The sequence below is a fragment of the Nannospalax galili genome, unplaced genomic scaffold (assembly GCF_000622305.1).
Source record: "Nannospalax galili isolate Female #2095 unplaced genomic scaffold, S.galili_v1.0 scaffold510, whole genome shotgun sequence".
In the NCBI taxonomy this organism is placed as follows: Eukaryota; Metazoa; Chordata; class Mammalia; order Rodentia; family Spalacidae; genus Nannospalax; species Nannospalax galili.
The window spans coordinates 2,908,928-2,919,286 of NW_008329677.1; the positions used below are offsets into that span (position 1 = coordinate 2,908,928).

General features: G+C 40.5%; 1 protein-coding gene across 3 annotated transcripts in view; it reads right to left on the reverse strand.

Annotated features, from left to right (window-relative positions):
• The window catches only part of Slc24a3 (solute carrier family 24 member 3), a 571,799-nt gene that overhangs the window by 484,636 nt on the left and 76,804 nt on the right, over window positions 1-10,359 (reverse strand). For all 3 annotated transcript variants that reach the window (XM_008841377.3, XM_029567633.1, XM_029567635.1), the window contains exon 2: window positions 7,678-7,806. In XM_008841377.3, the coding sequence (XP_008839599.1) occupies window positions 7,678-7,806 (129 nt within the window). The remainder of the gene's footprint in view (window positions 1-7,677; window positions 7,807-10,359) is intronic.

Consider the following 10,359-nt stretch of genomic DNA (forward strand, 5'->3'; position numbering starts at 1 on the left):
TATATATATATATAGTAGCTGGCTGTTTCCTCCCAGAGCCCAAGACTTTAAAACTCATCAAGCGCATGAAGCAGCAAGTCCCTTACTCTGTTTCATCCTGTTTGTCTACAAACTGGACTCTTCAGCCTCCTGAAGTCAGAGGTCTCCTGGTTAATACCTCTGTTTGTCTTCCTCCCACTGCTTAGCCTGTAAGTACATTGCATTGTTGCAGAACTACTGTAAATATTGAAGCTAGCCTTCAGACAATCCCCATAATCTCTCCACATTCTAATATGCCTGCAAAGGAGCACAGTCCTTGTAATGACTCCCATCAGTCCACCTTCTATTTCACATCTGGTAAAGAAGATAAAGGGAGCTGCAATTCATTAAGCACACACGATGACTGAGGACTCAACTACTCTAAAAAGCCCACTTCATTAGTGATTATAACAACCTTGTGAAGAAGGCATTTTAATCTGCACTTTACAGAATGGAGAAGAAATGAGGCTCAAAGAATTTCAAAAATTCACCTGATATCACATAGGTTGAAAATGGTGGATTGGGATTTAGGATTTACCCCAGAACTCAAATTCTCCCAATACCATTACTAATGACTTCATTGATACAAACACATTCATTATTTTCTTCAGGGTTCGTGGATTACCAATGAAAATAAGTAATTTGCAAACAGGCACAACTGGGACAATTTCTATATCAGTGATGAGCTTCCCAGGGTAAAAAGAAAAAAACAACTTGTGTCACCTTGACCAGGTAAGGATTGTGGTGATTAAGCCAACACCTAAAACTAGGCTTGGAAGGTCTAAGTTTGAGTTATGATTTTTCCACAGTGGCTTATACTATCTTTGCAATAAGACAAGCATAGAGAAAAATGGGGAGATCTAATTTTTTAAGTTCTTCAGAAATTAATGTAGCAGTGACCAGCTAGCTAGTCACCAAACTTGCTTCCTTCTTTCTACATTCTGCTAATATCCCTGTCTTAGCCTCCATGGCAGTTAGAAGTTATCATGTGACTAAATTTTGGCCAGTGAAATTTGAGCAGATGTGACCATCTAGCCCATAAAACCCTGCTATACCCAATCCTCCATGTTTTGACCCTTGGTATAAAAACATACAGTGCCTTGAAAGCCAATTTTAAAGATAAGAAAACCCTCTGGTAACAGGATCAGAAATCCAAGGACCACTACTCACAAAATAACCAACCATGGGCCAAAATTCTACATGAGAAAGAAGCATCTCTGATGTAAATCCCTAAAATCTGTTACAGCAACTACTATTAACCCATCTAACTAATACAGCAAAAATAACTGACACAAATTAAAAGACATCTCATATTAGTTTCTAGTTTGCTCCATTTTATCAATTTTATTTAGAATAAACAATATTCAATATGAAAGAATGAAAATTTATATTTCCATAACCATTAAGAAAAAGAAAACATTAAAATGTTCAAGGGCTAATTTCAGCTACAGGGCTGGGAAGATGGCTTAGCGGGTAAGAGCACTTGCTGCACAAGCATGGACCTGTATTTGAATTCCCAGCACCTATGTACAAGTCAGGTATGGTTACATGTGCAGTAACTCCAGCATTGTGATTGGAGACAGGAGGCCTCTCTGGCCAGTCAGCCTAGTTTAAATGTTAAGTGTCCTAGTTTGTCTTTCCATTGCTGTAACAAAACACTCTGACCAATACCAACTTGGGGAAGAAAGGGTTTATTCAGCTTACATCTCCCGGCTCATCAGGGAGCCCCAAGGTAGGACCTCAGGCAGGAACCTGGAGGCAGGAGTTGGAGCACAGGCTATGGAGGAATACTGCTTACTGACTTGCTCCCCTGGCCCCTGATCAACCTGCTTTCTTACATAACACAGGCCCACCTGCCCAGGGGTGGCACCACCCACAGTGGGCTGGGCCCTCTCACATCACTCAACAATCAAGAAGGTGCCCCATGGACATGGCCACAGGCCAGTCCAATGAAGGAAATTCCCCAATTGAGGCTCCCTCCACCCAGGTTTGTCAAGTTGACACTAAAGCTATCCAGCACAGTAAGCTTCAAGGTCAGTGAGCAGGAATAGGGTGAAAAGTTATAGAGTAGAAGACTCAGTATCTTTCTCTGGCCTCTGCAGTGTGCACACGGATGTGGGCATCCATACATACAGAGACACACATACACACACACACACACACACACACACACTACACAACCACACAACATCCTCAAAAGAAGACATAAAAAGAAAATTTCAACTGCAAAAACATGTTACATGTTAGTAAAAGTTATATAAGCTTGGAAAATGTATGGATTTTAAAACTTTAAACTTCATTCTTTCCTAGTTTCAAAACCAGCTGTGAACATATGGAGGTGGTTACAACTTGTTATTCTTAATATTTTGAACGTATTTAGTAGAAATATATGCAAATTCATTTTTTAAACTTTATCTGCTCATTTTTATTTTTGTAATGTAGCTGCTAAAAAAAAACTAAACCTACATTTGGAGTCTGAATTACATTCCTATTGGGACTATTCTAGATAGTGTGATGAGCAGACTGTCTGTGCAATTATCCGTGCATGTTGGGTGTGTTGGTATCCCTGCTTTGCTTCTTATAAGCCCAGTTACTGTGGGTACATTATTTATCTCTTCTGGATCTTGATCGCTCCTGTAAAAGATTAGAAAGTGGGACTTTTCATGCTTTGTAGATTGTTTGTTCCCAGCCTTATATTAAACCAGTCACCCCTGATGTTATTGTTTAAATCCCCAAACAGTGGGGTCTTGGCATGCTGTTCACACTCAGAATCTTGTGCAGATTTTCCTTGATTTCTCATTTATGTCTAAGTTCTTGCTCCTTTGCCATACTTTTACTGTGAACCTGCCTTCATTTAGCCTCTCTCCCAGAGACCTCTAGCTTCCCTCTGCTACTGCATTTCCCATGTACACCTTAGGTTATGTGGCACCTGGTCATTTCCATAAACAACTGATCTGGTAAGCATTCTTGGCACATTCCCTTAGGACAGTGTCCTGCAAATCTCACCTTAGTTTTACAACAGGGCCAGTTATCTTCCTCAGCCTCACAGACCTTAGACTCAAATAAGTTAAGTGTCAGAGTGAGACAACTCCCTTCTTTGGAAGGGCCTCACACTGAGCTCACAGCAAAGCTTACACAAAAGCCTATCATGGGTCTTAACATATGTGACAGAATGTATGAAATCCAGTAAGGGGGTATGAAGGATTAGATGAAGGAGGGGGTATAAAGATGATTGAGATGTTTTGTATGAAATGCACAAAAATTCAATATAAAATGTACACTGAAAAAAAAGCCTATCACTTTAGCTGGATTCCTTCTTGGAAAGTTTAATCTGAAAGAGGTATTCTAAGAAGAAGCTCCTTTTCTTAAAATATCAAAGAACTGAAAACCAGAAGATGATAGATCTTTCTAGAGACACACTGCAAAGTGTAAATAAAATCTTCCAAGAGTACACAGAATTATTATAAAGAATTCATTTCTGCTGCAGTAGTCCACCACCTTCAATATTACATTTAGCTAACTTAATTTTCCATGGATCAAATTTATTCAAAGTGAAATTTCTCTTAATAGGTCATCTGAGTAAACAATTTCAAGTGTTATTTACCAAGCAAACAATATGTTTCCAGGTTTCAGATGAAATCAGCAGTGTCAAGCTAAGAAAATAGCCTTTACAATTCACAGAGGGCTGGAACAATTGCACAAAAAATTGGAGTCTGGGGGTCAGTCCTCTCGTGTGGTTCTGGAGGTTAAAAAAAATGATGATACCTTTCCACTAAAACAAGCAGAAAAGAAATATGCCATTTTTGTTAAAACAAAGATGTCTAAAATAATACATCCTTAAAGTAGCAGGTGTCATGTAAACAGTAAGACGCCCAGTGCTGCCTCTCCAGTCACATATAACACTGCCATTTCATAAGAGCCTCCTGTACACTAGCCTTCTCCTGTCCTATGAACTGGGTGCTCTGGGGTGTTGCCTTTCAGGGAAAGGGAGAATCAAACAGGGATGCAGAAGAATGGGAGGGGAGGGAGAGACGAAGGAAAGGGGAGATGGAGAGGAAAAAGGGAGAAGAGAAAGGTCGAGAGGGTGTGAACTATGCAAATGCAAAGCAATTATTAAGGGAAACTACCAAGGGAAATTATTAAGGACTGTCTTGGAGTGGGAGTTTTGTCAGTCTCTATTCTGGAAAGTCTCCGAATTACGGAATTTTTGCAATAGAAGGGATGACAGCTGAAGTTCTATTTCATAGTTAGGAAATGAACATCTGAGAAACCAACCGGCCCCATGACCTCAGTAGGAAATTCACCTAAAACAGATTCCATCTCTAGACCCTGAGTCAATAGCCTTCCTCTAACAGCATCTAAAACCAGGGGTTCCAAGTCTTGGAACAGAAGACTGTGGCACATAAGTGGTAACAGACTGCTCTTTAGGACAAGGGTTACATTAATTCCTGCCTATGACCTTGACACCATGGCTAACATGGCCACAGCTCAAGTAGCACCCAGCATACTCAAATTCCTATGCAAACAATCACCCCTCCAAGCACAGAGAGAACCCTGATCCATGGTCTCTGTCAGTGAATGGTTGCTACTGGCATCACAAATAGGAAGGGAGAGAGTCCAGAAACCACAGGCTCCTTTCCTAGCCCCTACATTAAGACTTCTGAGAGCAGACACCACTGTATTCAGCCAGCACAATGACAGGCACTGTGTTCAGAGCCTCTCAAAGGAAACTGGACAATGACTGGTGAATGGATTTGCCATAACTCACTCCAGCTGAGTCTACCCACTCAACAAGTCAGAGGTAGAGAAAGATGAACACAGTAGCCCCTTCCTTTACCCACAGTTTCACATTCCTTTGTTTCCTGCAGTCAACCACAAATAAAAAATATTGAATGGCAAATTCCAGACATGAACAATTCATAACTTTTAATATAGCATATTATTGTTTTTGCTTTATTTTATTATTTATTATTGCTAATCTCTATTAAATGCACATATAAGAAAAAAATAGTATAGAAAGGGTTCAGTATTAACTGTGGTTTCAGACATCCTCTAGTTCTGCTATAAATCCCCTAGAACAGCAGATGACAGCACTGCTAAAGCAATAATACTAAGTCAATGCCTTATGAGTGATTGGGCTTTCAATTTTTGTTTCATAAAATCTGCTCATCCTGGGAAGAGTATTGAGGCAGTTAGGGTTATGTGTGTCACAGGCATGTTTCAATCACATCTGTTAGTCTCAGGTGGTCAGCAGATCTTCAAAGCTTGTCTGAGAGGTGATGGTAACTGATTCTCTAGAACAACTAGAGAGTGTCAGTTGTTACAGGACTAGCCAGGGTATCTCTTGTGGAGAGTGGCTGAAGAATGTGAGGCTAGGAATCTCACACCAGCACTCACTTGGAATAGGGAGATGGGTACCTCCTAGCAGGCAATCAGAAGTCCACAAGTCAATTCCTACTAGACAACTACCAAACAAGGAACCCTAAACTGTACATATTTTATTACTTCATTGCCGACTCTCATAGCAATTGTGAAAGGTCAAGACAATTATCACATTTCAGAGGATTAAGAGAGTCTGGATTATTTTTTATTTTTTAATTATTTTTATTTTATGTGTATGTGTGTATTGCCTGCATGTAGATAAGTACACCCATGTTGTGCGATGCCCACGGAGGACAGAAGAGACTGTCGGATCCCCTGGAACTGGAGTTACAGACAGTTGTTAGCTGCCACATGGGTGCTGGGATTCAAACCTGGGTCTTCTGCAAGAACAACCAATGTTCTTAACCACTGAGCCATCTCTCCAGCCCCCAAGAGAATCTGATTTTGTTGAACAAATCCCAGAATTTCTAAGCCAGAATTCAAACCTAGGTGTGACTACAAGATCCAGGCTGGAGATGGGGATCTTGGATGCGCATATCCACTCTTCATTCTTGAGATGTCTGCAAGGAAGCTTAGAAAGACGGGAGATGTGTCCAGAGACAACTGGAAGTTGCAAATCTGCCTGTTCAACAGTCCTTTCTCTGCTGATGAAAGTGCTCTAGGACCTCTTCTGTCCAGTTATACTAGCTATTAGTCACATATAATTATGGATACCTGACACATGGTTAATGCAACTGAACATCTATGTGTTTAATTTGGATTCATTTGCTTTAGATTGTCATTGAATTTTACCATAGAGGGTACACGTAGAGATATTTCATGCCAAGAGCTTTCGGGCAAAGAAGTGGTCCCCACAGTTTGGGTGGGCCAAGCAGGCTTCTTAAAGTATGAAGATTTTGACATAATAGGGCTTGAATAGGCCTCTTTCTGCTTCAGGCATGCTCATCTTCCCTACAGAGCTTGGTTCAAAGTCAAGGGCCTCCAAAATGAAGCCTGGTCCCTTTAGTCTACAGAGGAGAAAAACAAGTTCGAATTCTGGTTCTATATTCTTTTTTAATTACTATTTTTAATGTCTTGTTAGAAAATATTATGTAAAAATAGCTTTCATTACATTTTCATACATGAACACAGTGACCTGCTCTACACAGCATGCCTGAGGTCTTCTTCACTTCTCCCATTTTCCTCCTGAAGCCTTTCCTCTCTCCTTCTCTGTACCCTCCCCTACCAACTCCAGGAGGGTCTAGATTTTTCCTTTGTATCAACCTAGACATTTTCATTGCTACCTACGAAGTTGAGTCATTTCTGCTCTTGAAATGGCTTTCAATGTACCTGAAGTTTCTACACCTACATCTGTGAGAAAGGCGTGGCCTAATACAGTGAGCAACGCCACTCACAGACAGACAACAACAGGAAACAGAATCCCCTCATTGCCACTGGTTCTGCATGTAGACAAACAACACAGGGTACTCTTCACCATGTCATGTCTGACTCCATTCTTTCTGCCCCAATGGTAATGGGCTTTCTAACACTGTCTCCTGTTATTCTATGTTCCACATACCATCAGCCTATTAATTTGAGAAATATGTTGAAAACAATGAATGACTGTCAGAAAATATCACCAAGGAATTCTTGGCATAGATTTCTCTCCTGTCTGCTCATGCCAGTCCTTGGTAAGTCTGTGCTTCTCAGGTCACACATGACTGTTCACTCAGTGATGGCATTCAAACTCTTTATGGTCTCTTTCATTTCTAATTAATGATATTTTCATGTGCTTTACTGACCTTCAAAATTTTACTTGTGAACATTTAATAACAGCCTCAGGTGATCCTTGAGTTCTCCAACTTGAGGACTGCTGCTTATATAGCGTTTTTGCAGGCAGAGATATAAATACCTGGTTTTGAATCTTTCTAAAGAAAGAACTTGATTGTTGATGTTCTTAGTATGATAGGGAAAGGCCCATCTACTAATCTTCCTAAGAAAGAATAGACATACAACTTATTGAATAGTCTTCTATATAATGCCTTTGAGGAAGTAATGAAAGCTGTTTCTACCCATCCATGATAGAGCTAGAGATGAGGTAGGTCTTTGGTATGAGATCTTCATGTTTTTAAACTCCAGAGTTCTTGAAAGAATCAAACATGAAGCCACCTTTGTACCCGAAATATCCTTAAAATAGCTCTAGGTTGGAACTCGAAGAAGAGGAATGGCACCCAGCACATCTTCAACCATAAACAAAGAAAATGACAGCCACCAGCAGTGTACAGTCATCACTTTTACCTGGTTCAGTGCAGTTCTTGCTGCTCCAGAGTCCTGCATCTTCAGAAGTCAGAGTGTCATTCACCTGCATCAGCTTCCTCCCCACCATCCATTTTCTGTCTTCCCCAATGAGGTCCATGAGGTCAAGCTCTGGGGAGAAAAAGATAATCAATACACATCACCAAGAGCTGAGTGTCAGCCTTTACCCATGTTGGGGGCCTGTGCCTTAATTAGTCACCATTTTACTCTGCTTTGCCTAGATGTCTCATTTGCCTTGGATCTAAATGCTTAAGGGCATCCTCTAACTGTTGAATCCCACTTGTCTCAACTAAAGTAGCCTTCAAGCCAATGATAGGTAGATACATGCATATAAATACATCATTGCTTGAGAAGGATGACTGTGAGACAGGTATTCTAAACTGGATTCTAGAATTTCCTACAGTGGGAATAAACTGTTGCTTACAGTATAACTCTCAATAAATTAGAGTAATGGCTGTCCAGGCTCTGTCTCAACCCACCCAATGACCTGTTAAGAAACGTTCAACAACAAATGCGAGTGGAGGAGGCAGTCCAGACTTGTAACCATTGACGAGTTTCCATGGCACCAAGACTCACATGAGGGCCAACTTCAAGCTACTAATACACCATCATTAAGACCGGAACTGGGAAGACATGGGAACAATCAACTCCACTGAGTCGGTATCTGTTGGTTTAACCTAACAATTTCTATAATCCCCCCTAATATTTACTTGAACCACCTCACATAAACCAACTGCTATTGAATATATGCTTAAGATCTGCCTCTTGGGGGTTACCCAACCTAAAACACCATTTCACCATCCTCAAAGCATAGGGAAGTGAGGGAACCCAGCAGAAGGTTTAAGAAAACAAAGGATGAAGAAAAAATAGACTATAAAAAACATGTTAGAGGATGAGCATAAAATGGTGCCCAGGTCTCTGGCTGAGATGATTATGAGGATGAAAGTGTCAAGATAAAGAACAGAGAGGAAATGGCATATGAGGGGAGAACATGTTCCATTCTGTTTAGGACATGTTGAGTTTGAAGATTCTCCAGATAAGATAATCAGAAGGGAATCATATAGCTTCTGGGTAATATCTCAGGCAAGAGAGTCAATACACAAGGCAGCCCAGGAGAGAACAAAATAAATAGAAAAGGCTGTGAGACACAGTCCAGGCCTGTATGTTTAATGTCTATATGGAGACTCCATTAATACATCTGTATGTGGATGACTAATGAGAAGAAATAGAAGAAAATATGTGGGAGCCTAACAGTTCCCCACAGAACAGGTGAGTAAAGTAGTTCAACAAAGGATCATGAGAAGAAAGGAAAGAAGAGGGGAGCATGGTGCCATGGAAGGTAGGAAGAAAGAGACTCCAAGGAACATCAGTCAACAGCCTTGAACGCCGTGGGCAAATCCAGCAAGACAAACACAGAGAATGGTAGTTGGAGATTGGGATGAGGGGTCAGTGGGAGATGGACATGGTCAACCAATGTGACTCTTCCTAGAACTTGGCAGTATGGAAAGGAATTCTGTGAAGCCATGACTACCTTTTGAACAGCTGTGGTTAGAAAAATGAATCTAAATACAAAACAATGGTATAATCCGTGGGTCCACTGGCCTTCACACAAGACCATGGGATGCATCCAACCTCACCAACATGGTGTCCTGAAGAGGTCAAAGCAGAACCGATGGCCACCATATCCTCATTTCTATTCATACAGTGATTCAAGATTTTCTGAGTAATTCCACATTCATTACTGAGTTTTGTCTTCACAACATTACATGGGAAAGAAGAGTATGAGCATTATCTTCCCAACACCTAACTGGCATCAGATTACAGGGGATGCTCCGCAAATACAAGTTGAAATTACTATTCCCACTTTATCAGTGGATAAGTTTAGCGTCCTGGGCATTTCAAGAAATTTCAATGCTTGTGTGCACTTCACTTCAAACAGTCCTTAACAGTATCAGCAGTTCATTCATTAATGTTTCCCTCAAATACTCCTGAATCTAAAATTATCAAGGTATAAAATTAAAGCTTAGACATATGACCAGAATAGCACTGCTAGTCAAAGAAAGGGTAGAACAGCACAATAAACAATCATTTCAACTCTAAAATATAAAAGCCTTTATGGTAGCCACGTGTAGTAACTTGGCTGAAATTTCCAGAACAATATTTGAGGAAGAGCACAAGTTTGAGCAATTCATCTGTGTCGTTTCATTAACCTAAATGATCCGTCTTATGACTGAGATTATGGCAATCAGAGAAAACATTTCCAAAACCTCATGAAGAAACAGTAAAGTCAGTGACCTTGAGCTCCAACAAGCAATCCTAAAGTGTGAATATACACCATATGCACCAAATCTGAACACCCCTGGCTTATAAGAAATGTGATCCCAGAAATAATATACCAAATAATATACCAAATAATATACCAAGCTAGTTGCCCAAAGGAGAACTTGGCCCCTCTCAAAAGCTCTAAGGAGCCAGAGTAAATACATCTCAGACATATACAGGGTAAGGGAGCTTGGGGATTGGTCCACCCACACCTCAACTACCACAGGTTGAAGGCTATTCCCAGATATATTAATACTGTAGATTTTCTTTAGATTTATTTTTTTTGGTGTGTGTGTGTGCGTGCATATGTGTGTGTGTGTGTGTGTGTGTGTGTGTGTGTGT